At 38.9% G+C, this 12,220-nt stretch overlaps 1 protein-coding gene across 4 annotated transcripts in view; it reads right to left on the minus strand.

Moving 5' to 3' along the window:
* The window catches only part of GAB1 (GRB2 associated binding protein 1), a 101,780-nt gene that overhangs the window by 23,146 nt on the left and 66,414 nt on the right, over positions 1-12,220 (minus strand). For all 4 annotated transcript variants that reach the window (XM_050896161.1, XM_050896159.1, XM_050896158.1 and 1 more), the window contains exons 3-4: positions 8,374-8,587; positions 479-1,083 (exon numbers count right to left, since the gene is read on the minus strand). In XM_050896161.1, the coding sequence (XP_050752118.1) occupies positions 479-1,083; positions 8,374-8,587 (819 nt within the window). The remainder of the gene's footprint in view (positions 1-478; positions 1,084-8,373; positions 8,588-12,220) is intronic.

Here is a 12,220-nt window from a genome sequence, read left to right on the forward strand (position 1 = left end):
GACCTTCATGAAACACTTTCAGCTTCTGCAGATTTGGACCACTACACGCTAACCTTACTTCAGTTGTTCTGAAAGATTGATAATGGCACTATTGAACTCAGCTATATGAGCTTATTAGCAAAAAAAAAAAGATGATTAGCTCTTCACTGCTGTTTTCTAAAGACGAGTGACACCATAAATATGTCTAGGTCTTCAAAACTCTTTAGCTAAGACTGAATGCCACAGTGCAGTATACATCCCTTATCGATGTTCTGTGCTTTGCTGTTTTGATGGTGTCCTTTAACAATCTTCTCTTTTTCCTCTTTCTTACGTATTGTAAGCATTGCGACCACAGATCACTTTGTGAAGAGCTACACACTTGTTTTTAAAGGCAAGAAATGCCTCTCATATCACTCGGCCCATTCGTATCATTCATCACAAGATTACATCACTTCACACAAAAATTCTGGAAGAGCAGGATAAAATACGGAATACTGACCTTTACGAAAGATATTCAAATCTACAGTTGAAATGGTATTACTGCGTGAGGGTGGCATTCCTGCTGTAGGGATGCAGTAACTACTATCAGTGTCTGAAGCAGTGCGACTAATGCTACATGTTTCCACAGGAGATCGATCTGCAGCGTGGTGAGGTTTTGGTGGCCGAGGTGGAGGAATATCTGGAATAGTCTCCAGTTTTGAAGTCTGAGACAATGTTCCCTCTGGAAAAGTTCGTGGAATCTGGTAAGTACCTCCAGGTGTGGGGGGAATGTCATAGCTAATGGAGATGTGTCTCATGTGTGCATCTAATGAAGATGTTACTGATGGGGTATTGAAAACATGTTGCTCTCCTTCTGCATCAGTCCCAGATGGAGACGCTGCCTTCGGTAAAACATCCTGTGAGTAACTCCTAGGCAGGTTATAAAGGCTGCAGTCTGCCAGCGTCAGTCCAGTACGAGAAGGCGGAGAGTCATAGACACCTTGCTGCTGAAAAAAGCCATTCACAGCATGCTTGCTCGCCGATGGAGCCGGATTTTTGTGGGAGGGCACGTTATCATTGCAGTCTGTTTCAGAAGAGCTGGATTTTGCCGAGTCAGCATGAGATCTACACGTAAGATTGTAAGATTAAAATGTTGATGAACATATAAAGAAAAACAAACATTACAAATAATAAACACAACATTTAAAATGTAAACAACTAAAATGTCTATCAGTCTCTTCCAAATTTTTTTTTTTTTTTTTTTAAATAAAATGCAGGAACTCAATTATTAAACAAACAGTAGTACTTAAGAAGGATCCTAAGTAACTACATACATACAAATCCATGCACATGAAACAGATAACACAAGTATGGAGCTTTAGCAGCAGCTAAACAAGCTGATGTTTCATAAAGCAAGTGATTTGCACGACACCAACTTGGAGCAGAGTTTGTCTGGGGGCTAGGGAATTTTTTTTTTATTTTTTTTTTTAACCCATGCTGCAAACTAGCAGCACTTTAATGGCACTGTTAAAGGTAAAAATACTACACTCAATCCTTGGGTTTACAGTACTTGCTAGTTCTAATCAGTATGAAAAAAACGTTAGAGGAAAAAAATACGACTGCTTGTAACACCCTTAAGTGCATGCCTGAAGTTATCTACGGACTATGTAACTCGGGTCTGAAATACATAAAGGACAAAGAAATAACAGATAAGAACAGAAATAGGAGGAAGATAGCATGCTCTCTGGGGGAAAACGAAAAAAGAAATCCATAGGATGTATATGCAATAGAGTGCTTTTGTCTTGAATGCAAGTTAAGGCAGTGCTGTTAGATAAAACTGCACAGTAGTTTACCTTTGATTTCTTTGGAGATTCCATCTTTTATGAGAATAGCACTCATTAATACTGGTACTAACCAGTACCATTAAACTTACATGGAAAGTAAACACATTGCAATCTTTTTTTTTTTTTTTTGTAAACCTCCCCAGTTACCTTGCTCCAGGCAGAGAAACTGTTATCAGTCTGACTCCTTGCTTACATGAAAGTCAAGACAGTGGCAAAATACTAACACAGGTGGAGTTAATGCAGTCCATATACTTTTTGATCAATCATACCATGATATTTTCTATTTTCATTACCACAGTACCATACCATTGTGTTCATTTATACACACATATGTAAATATTTCAGCCTGCGTTTGTACCAATGAATAGCTGCTATACTACTCTTACTAAGCTCTATTAAGCAACTGGACCATGCAGTTTACAAAACTTCTGAGGAATAAAATACATATAAATCAACAGCATGACTACCACAGGAAGCATTTTTTCCCCTTATTTTTCAGAGGCTCTCTATGTCAAATTGATCACAACCAGAATTTATTATTCAAATTTCAATTTGTCGATAAGATTGCACAAAACTTTCTTAAGGGACAGCTGGATTTATCTCCTGGGGTTCTGGTAACCTGAGGAGAAAGGAATCCAGTTTAGCTATTCATTTAGGTTTCCTCTGCAGTCATTGGAGAAATGGAGACTGTGTGAAACACAATCCGTTCTTCTTGGATATCCATCTAAACCCGATGAATCACTCCCTAAGTGCCTCTCTGCCAGCTATCAAGGGAACTGACATGATTAGCTTAGACTGGACATCTGCAGTCAAGAAAAATGTCATTCACCTAATCAACTGGTTTTTGTTCTGTTTAATAGCAGAGATACAATCTTCCATCAGTCCGAGCGGCTTATGAGAGTTCTTCTCTGGCTTTAATTATATCACCTTTTTCTATTAGCTTGCTCTTAGGTTTTTTGGTGTGGGTTTTTTTTCATTAGAAAAAGTACAGTAATTTTGCTATGGTTACTATTTTAAACATAGATTTAAGTTCTGCTTCACTGGTCAGAGTTGGTTTCTAGGTGACTCTGAACATTAATCTGCATTTGGTTTAATAGGAGGAAAAAAAAAAAAAAGAAGAGAATGTTCTCATTAAGTATTTATCCTTAGCACAACCAAGGAAGTGAAACTTCCTATATTCCTTACGATGCTGACCATCAAAACCGTATCTCTTGTTTGCTAACACTTTACTTTCTTTGCCTCAGAGCTTCCAAAGTTCACTAATGAACCACTGGAAATTTAACACACTTGCAAAAAATAGAGCACATAGGACTGAAGGAACTACATAAGGTTACAGAGTGCATAATAAATTGTGAACATACTGTGTGCCTAGTAACACTTCGAGATTAGCCCCTGCTGCAGCCCTTGCTCTTCACTTGAAGGATTCATTCAGGAGTTCCTCAATTTCTAGACATATTCTTCTAGTTCTGTGGCATTCATTCAGACCAAAGTCCCAGCAAAAGTCACATGTGTTTTACATGAGCAAGTATGGCAAGGATTGTGATCTGTATTTTATATGCTATAAAAATAAAGTGGGCAGTCTAGAGAAGCTGGACACTGACAATCAATTGTAGAACCAAAATTATTAGTTCCAGTTCACTAGGATATACTTTAAAATGAAAGAATTTCCAAAACTACAGAAATAAAATATAAACACTACATTTATCTTACAAAACCATGCAGGAGTATACAACCAAAGCTTAAAATGCAACAACAGCACATGTATGATGCCAGTGCTTAAGGATTACCCATCATATGTAAGCTACAAATGCTATCATTTTTAAATTTAGGAATTTTTCTGGGTCTAAGCGAATGCTGCTGCTTCTTTCTTGACCACAAGCACTTGCGAAAACAGAAGACTTTCAAGAACCATGACACATGAGGCAGCCAGGCCTGTCATTTGCTTAGCTGATGTCAACAACTTACATTTCTCATTATAAGAGGGCATTTCTGATATACTTCATGTTTTTAAAAGTAATCTTTTGGAATCAACTTCTTAGTCTACTGAAATAGTTTTCAAAATATGAATGGCTTGTAACCAATCTGATTTTTCAAGACCAAAATCTTTGTTTGAAGACAGTCTGAAACACGGGTCAAGAAAGCAGTTTATGCCAAAATGAAGACAGGGAATTCAGCCTCTGAAGTTTAACTAGTTTTCAAAAGTCAGTATTAACCGCTGATCATAAGAACACCACATACAATTTTGAAAATCTACAGTGCATAGTTGATTCATGTTACCTCAAGGAAATTTAGGTTAGGACTAGAGTTCAGGGACAGACTATACTCCTGCCTTCCCCCCCGTGCGCCCCCCCCCCCTCAAAAAAAAAAAAAAAAAAAAAAAAAGGATTTCAGATGCAGGATGCTTGATGACTTCTGCACTTAAGAAAGTTACATGAAGATTTTAATTTTTCCCCACACACTTCAGAACAGCTCAACAAAAAAATCAATTGGCTTATATATTCCATTAACAATTGGTTATTAAGACAAGAATTAATGTTTTCTTACACCTCAGTTTAAAATAATGGCAAAGTTGGATATAACACAATGAAAACCCCTCACTATAAGCAGAGGATGACTGTGGCACGAATTCAGTGTTATCACATGTGGGCATCACATATCTGCAAATTATGCTAAGTGGCCAAACTATTCCTTACTCAGTGCTAGGACTGGACACCTCTTTCCACATATCAAGACGACATAACTGTACATCCTGCTGATCTACAACAACTGGACATTAAGATGCACAGAGAAGAGGTGGGGTATTGAGGCAGGGGGAGCACAGTGAAAAGCCTGCCTCCACGTACTAAAAACTACTTGTTGACAGAGACCCAGGAAAAAAGTTTTGAAAGTGTTTTAGTCTGAGGGGTAATCATCCCATTTTTGAATATGCTGTATTCGGTCTGGCTTGACCACTCATCCTTTCGAGTTGATTCTTTTCCCATCTGCAGGAATCGATATGACCAATTAAACAGAATACTATGAACAAAGTGGCAGCAAAACTGCTCTTGTGTGCCAGCAATCTGGGACAGAAACAGCAAGCATAGTAAAAATGTGGATAGATAAATAAATAAATAATAAACCAGCTCTATTTCCAGAAAATGGAAGCCAAAGTTACATAGCTTTTCTGTTAAAACTCACAGAACACCATGCAAGATGCATCCCAAACAAACAATATTTTCAGGCAAGTTAATGGCTCTGTGATTAATTTCTCACACGCATTCCAAGAATGGCTACTGTTCACTCACTGCAGTGGAATCTTTTTACTTTCAAAATCTTCTAATAGCAGGTATTCCTGCCCTTCTTCCGAGAGAAAGGGTGACCCTTGGCTGGTTCATAAACATAGGAAAGATGAGGAAGACAGTGTTTAGTATTTCAATATACCTCTCGAATGAGCCAGAACAAAACGGGTTTTGGAAACTGTCTTTGGCTGCATTTTCTTACTTAGGATCCAAATACGAACCTTAAAATCTCACTAAATGCTACAGTCAAACAATGCTCTCTCTCAAGTGAACAGTGATCAGAGCATAAAACTATTTTAGACAAAATACAGCATGATTGCTACAGCTGCAAATGCTGTGTCCAAGATATTCTCACAACAGTACGTGGTGCATTGCATGACACCGTAATGAAGCATTTCAAAATTATTTGTTCATTCTGAAACACCACAATTCTTAAAAATTTCAAAGAGGCAGTTCGGATACTTCCTCTATGTTTCACAGTCACCCGCCTCACCGGGAAAAGAACCTCAAAGCCTTGAAATAGAATTCAGTGGTTCCCAGATTATCTATAAGGTAACATGAAAAATTAGAACAGAAAATGTTCCCTCTGCATATCGGCAACTTTAAAGTCTAAAGGGACAATGTCATAGAAATAAACCATTCAAGTAACAATACCTGCCTATTTAACTACATCTATTAAGCTTTGCACTTTACACTAAGGAAAAAAAGGTTGTATGAAACACACAGACAAATTGTTCCAAGTCTGGAAATTAATAGGAAAATGATGCAGCCATTTAATTTTTTCTTCACTTGTAAGGATGTGGATTGGGGTAGTGCACGGAGTGCCCTCTAACTGATCATCTTAGTAACATGCTACACAGATACACAAAGCTCTAATTCCACAGGAAAAGGTCTATATCCTCTATACTCTGACCCAATTCCAGCAGAAGACCTACTGTACCAGACATGAAACATAAGCAGTCCTTTTAGGTGGAACTGAAACTCCAGCATAACTATTATTCTGAATTTTCATTATTACAGCCTGCTTAGTAAAAGGACACAGCGATTTAGTGAATTTAGTTAAATATAATACACCAAGTCCATATAATTTCCAAGTAATCACAATGCCAATGTTTCACTGTCTTCAAATATTCCTATAAAAACATCATTTATTTAAACAATCTCTACACTCCCAAAGACTTTGTTCAGTTCTTTCTCAGTTCCCTTGGCATTTTATTTCCATTGGACCTTCTGCCTTCCCCAACACCCAAATACCTTCTCTCCTATGTCACCAGTGTCTTCCTCAAGAAATTTTGCAGGCTATTCATGGATTCTATACCTTGCTGTGTTTTGTGCCCCCTTTTATGGTCTCCTCAGACTTTACTCCCTCTACTTAACCCACACATCACACAACTGTGGAAGTCAAATCAGAAAGTCAATTACACATCCCAACCTTGATCATTCCTAAAAGCACACTTCACACGGTGTTGTTAGAAATCCACTCTTGCAGATGCAAAGAGGCACTCCGGCACATTTCTGATGAGCCAGGGCGCTGAAATGAAAAGTCAAGATTTCTCTGCCAAGCCATTCTGGAAGCGATAGCAAACTTTTTGACAGCTTTTGGCAGGAACAGTGACATACCTCTCGGGCACCATCGGCTTCTAAACATCACTAAACATTGAAGCCTTTAACACTGAAAAAGCAGACACTGGGTTTCCCCTTCTCTTGCAGGAGGCTTTGGGGCAAGCCGTGCTGCCCGTAACCTGCACATTCCATACTCTGGGGGAACTGTAGGCTCATTCCTCCGTTTTATAAGAAAGACTGTAAAGGGTGGATACTTTCCTACCATGTAATCATCAGTAAAGGGAGCAGGAAACTCCTCAGGCACAACAGAGCAAGATAAAAATGCCAAGGGAGCAGAGAGCACATGGCATAGGTAAAACTGGCAGAGCATCAAGGTGTTGATGAAGAAGGCACCGCCACTAAGCAGTGTGGCCCTAAGGGAGTATGTGAAATACTCATGAAAACACTTTCAAAGGAAGCTTTCCTCAGCCTTCCATGTACTTGTCTGCAATCACAAAAAGAATATGACGTTTTGTTTATTTTTCTGGAAATACCCCAGCAGATTTTATTTTAAATTACTGCAGAAAAGAAGCTTGCCAGAGAGATTTATAAGGTACTCCCACAGAATACTAAAGGTTGGAAGGGACCTCTGGAGATTATCTGGTCCAGCTCTTCCAACACCTCTAAGCAAAGCCAACTTCAAAGTCAGGTGAAGCTCCTTAGGAGCTTGTCCAGTCAAGTTTGTTTGTGGTGGTTTTTTTGTTTTTAAATCTCAGACGACGGAGATTCCACTAAGTCCTTGGGCAGCCTGCTCCAGGGATGGCCACCATGATCCATTCTGAAAAACCATAGTGATATTTCCCAGGTAGCTACCATAAATATCATATCCCCCTATGCAGGAGGTGCTGTACATCTATTTAAGTCAGAACTAGCAGTTGGAGAAATAAATATACATTTAATTCAGTAGAAGTTCTCAATTCTTTCCTTAAAATTTCCTATTGCACACTGCTCTGGAGAACTGACTGTATGGGTGCTCTTTATTCAGTAAGAAATAACACTTATTTGAGTTTGTTTTTAAATGTCTGTTATTTGGAAAAAGTTAAAATTCAGGATACAGAAACTGAGTGGTTTAAGTCTCCTGCATTCTTAGTTATCATAAAATAATTATCTTTTACTCTTGCTTGAGAGTCTGAACTATGTTAGTAATAGTCAACAAATACCATTCGAGGATTGCTATATTCAGTGATATAGTAACCTAGCAGGTGATAATAAATATCAGCATGTTTCACCGAATCCCTTCCATGAAAGCTTTAACTGGCAAAATTGGGGCACCAAATACCAGAAGGGAGAAAGGCTAAATTTCTCCAGGTTTTTCTAGTCCTAGACTAGACTACACTACACACACCAGATTGTGGCTAAAGAAAGGGTACTTCTCTGCTCTGTGCCATGCATCACTCCAAGCTACAATGAAATGCTTGGATCACTGCACTTATCTGATACTTCATATTGGCAATTGCTGTCCACACTTTTGAAGAACGTAATACGGGTCTAGCACTGATCAAACAACTTACTATTGCTGCAAAAAATTCAAGCATAGAAAGAAAAGAAGCAAAAGTTACAGGCAGCTTTCCCCCACAGATTATGTGCATCCAAATGTTCAATGACTCAGCAATAAAAAAAAGTGCTTTTAGCACAAACATTCTTGGCCTGTAATACAAATAAGTGTCATTAAGAAAAAAAACATCACTTACCTCATAGGTTCAGGTTTTTTACTTTGACAGTTTATTAGCAGTAGGTAATCTTGAGGATCTTCTTGACCAGAGGAAGACTCCAGTGCGGGGATGTTAATAAGCTGATAAGGAGGAGGTAGGGAAGATTCTGCTTGCATGGAAGGCGGTGAAGTGTTGATGGGCAAGGGTAACTCAGCAGATGGTTGTAAAGAACTGACCGGTGGCTTCACAGCATCTGCAAACATAGAAGAAAAGCATTCTTTTTACAATGAAGAAATAGTCTTACAATACTACCAAAAAAAATTATTAACAGAGGATGAGAAAAATCAGGGTTTTTAATTCAACATTGTAAAATCAGTGGTCATAAGAACATCTGGATATTAACATTTGTTTCAGAGTATTTATATATTTATCTTATAATCTATAAAGATTTATCTTTATAATCTCTATATTTTTTCAAACTGTAATCACTTTCTTAAGTATGCCTTGGAAACAGAGGTTATGCCTTATTTAATGACTTATTTAACCTGTTTTCTGGTCACAGAAAGAACAAAGATGCTGACAGCTGCAGTAAGACAGCTAAGAACACAAATCTGTTGTTTTAATCAAGAGCAGACAAAGGCCCGTAGGTTACTACTTGAATACGGTAACCTGAGTCAGCACTTGCATGTATTCATCCCTTTTTGACCAAGGTCACTTCAACATTTGAGATTAGTCACTAGTCAAGAACTGGCCTCTTTCAATATCTGAAAAGCAACAGAAAAAACACTGCTTTTGCAATGGAAGATCCCTTATGACTACAAAAATAAGGCAGCGGTACAACAGGTACCACATTCCACTAAGACCCCTCATTACATTCCCCAACTTTTTATTTTAGTGCAATAAATGAAGTAGTTGTGGTTTGTTGTTGTTTGGTTTCGGGGTTTTTTTGGGGGGGAGAGAGGTGGTATTGTCGGGTTTTTTTAAATAACCTTGCCTTTATAATTCTCATCTACTTCCTATTCATGTATATTCTAGAGTAACTTCTTTTTTCCTTTCAAATACATGTATCCTGACTATTATCTGGGAGACTGGAGAATATTGACACTGTCAAACATTAAACAATCATTTAACTTTTTCATTGTTTTAATGATACATTGACCAAGAACAACATCATTAAGCAAATCGTTCCTCAATTATCAAGGATTGTACTTGCAACTTATTGTACATCCCAATTTGCACATCCCAAGAATGGACACTGATTATTAGCATTGTTTAAATGAACATATTATTATCCAATGCAGACTGCTCCTGTTAGGCTTACAGACCAGCTACAGACTACAAAGTAACTTCATCCAGCTTCTGCTTCCTAGCACTATCCTGGGAAGAACCAGATGAGCAGACCAGAACATAGCCCTCCTGCTTCCAGTCCTGTGTACACTGGGTACAAGTGATTCAGACGTGGAAATAGGAACAGCAGTACCTGCTTTGAACTCCCATGGCACTTACACAGTCTCAGAAATTAAATCCCACCACACCCATGTGGGTGGAAGAAGTCTAGATGTATGAAAATTCCTCAACTCAACCTACCTGAAAAGGTAGGATAACCTAAAAAAAAGTTTTTATAAAAGGTTGTGCCTGACCTATCCATCAAACTAGTTAGCAGAACAAAGGCAAAACTAGACTGCACCCAGTGGTCACACACACACAAAAAAATAAAATGGTTTCTTTACTACATGCCAAAATATTAAAATATGAACAATTTTCTATTATTTAGGAATTTCAAGAGCTTGAAGGAGCCTATTTGAGGCACCTACTGATATTTCTTCATTCCCCTAATGTTGGGGTTCAATAGCAGGAAGAGAGGTGCCTGAATGGACCTACCAGGCATGTATTTCTTGCTCCTGGAAAAGAGGTACCAGGAGAAAGGACAAGCAGCTCTCTGTCCTGTTCCCTCCAGAACTGAGGAATGCAAGTAAATTTACACATGAGTAAGAGCAGAGAAGAAAAGTTTCCTGCAAGATACACTACCATTCTTTGGCCACACTTACAGACAAGATCCTCAACGGCTTCAGTGTACCACAATCCCCACTCCTGTTCCTTGTCCCTGACTACACACGAGCTTCATGTCATTAGATCTGCTTGGTGCCAAGTTCACACAAGGGGAAAAAAGAAATCAAACAGGACGTCCCTGCAGCTTCCAGGGAAGATGGGTGTGTCAATTAGACCACAGGTAGTCAGGAGAGCTCAACAGGTATATAGTAAGATGCATGCCTACGTGAGGCTGATGCATTTAAACAAACCATGCACTACCATTCCCAGGAAGAGTAACAAGACTCAAAGGTAACTATCCAGGGGAAAATAAAATCAAGAAGCTTGAAAGAGGACCAATGTATCCACCAAGTTTGGAAAAAGTTACTTTCTTGTGGGAGTAAGAAAAAAGTGTGTGAGAGAAATAAAAAGAAATTAAAGGCTGGCTATAACTTGTAATTGGTGAAAGAAGGCAAGGTGGTAAAGACCATTAGGCTAAATACACTGGCTCAGATCTGGAGTCTCTGAAGCCCACGATGCCATCTCCGATGGTGGCCTGTTGCAGACCGACCGAGCACAAGCAGCAAGGCAAGCCTGTCATACTGCCCCCAGCTTCTGGGGCTCTACAGCTTCGGGGCACCCCAGTGCAAAGGCTGCATCCACAGTCTATGCTGAACCAGCCTCTGACAAACTTTCGTCAGAATTTGTCCTACCCCTTTTGAGTACATTTATATTTTTGACCTCTACTACCATTCTGTGGCAGTGAGCTCCACACCTTATTATATGTGGCACGAAAAAACACTTCCTTTTATTTTGAACCTGCTGCCTGATATTTTCACTTGATATACTTCAGCTCCCATCTTCAGAGAAACAGTGAACAATTGCTTCCTACTCATAATCCCCATTCCCAACTTTACACAACTTTGTCACAGCTTTACCGAGTTGGTGCTGCTTATTTTTTCTTGGTACAGAAGCCATTCCCTTGTGGATCTGGTTTCCCTTCACCCTCACCTTTCCTAGCTCTACTAATTCCTTCCTGAGAAGGGAAACTAACTAGTGCACAAAATGCGCAAAAAGAAGTCTGGGACACACTTATTGATTTATAAAGACATAACAATAATTCATTCTGTTCCTATCCTAACCATTTGCCTTTTGATTGTTACTGAGTATTAAAGGTGGCACTGTCCAACTGTCCAGAAGGTTCATGATCTCTTCTCTGAGCAAGGATCTGGAGCCCATTAATGTTAATGGATTGTTAGGGATACTTGTGATGAGCTGCCTCGTTTATTTTGACACGGGTACCACTTGACAAAATCCCAAAACTGTTGTGGGAGTTTTTTGCATGGTTTCGTTGGGATTTTTTTTTTGCAGTGGATAGGGCACCAAACTATTAGAATACCAACTTTCTGATCTGAAATTCATCCTCATACAGGCATTTTCTATGTGTTAAATAGTGTAGGCTAATGCCTGATTTAAAGAGCAACTGAACTTAGTCTAAAGCACTTCACTACTGGGCTACTTCTTATTTGCTTTACGCATTCAAGCTATTTCAAATTTGACCACAAAGAAAACAGGAATGTTAACGACTTTCATCACTGAGCAAATGAATGCTGTTTGCCTATCTGTACCCTCTCAAATATTCTCTTTAGCCACATACTTCAGAAGCTGATATGAAGGAAAGAGTTTCTCCCAGCAGCCTATTATGATTTCAAAGAGTACAATCATCAACTTGCTCCACTTTGGACTAGCAGATTTTTAGGGAAGGGGTCATCTGCACACCAAAGAGCACTGTAAGTCATTTGGTTTGTTCCCAGAGCTCAGACACTCGGACTGCTTTGAAATAACTGGGAGCTGGAAA

The sequence above is a fragment of the Gymnogyps californianus genome, chromosome 4, assembly GCF_018139145.2.
Source record: "Gymnogyps californianus isolate 813 chromosome 4, ASM1813914v2, whole genome shotgun sequence".
Classification (NCBI taxonomy): Eukaryota; Metazoa; Chordata; class Aves; order Accipitriformes; family Cathartidae; genus Gymnogyps; species Gymnogyps californianus.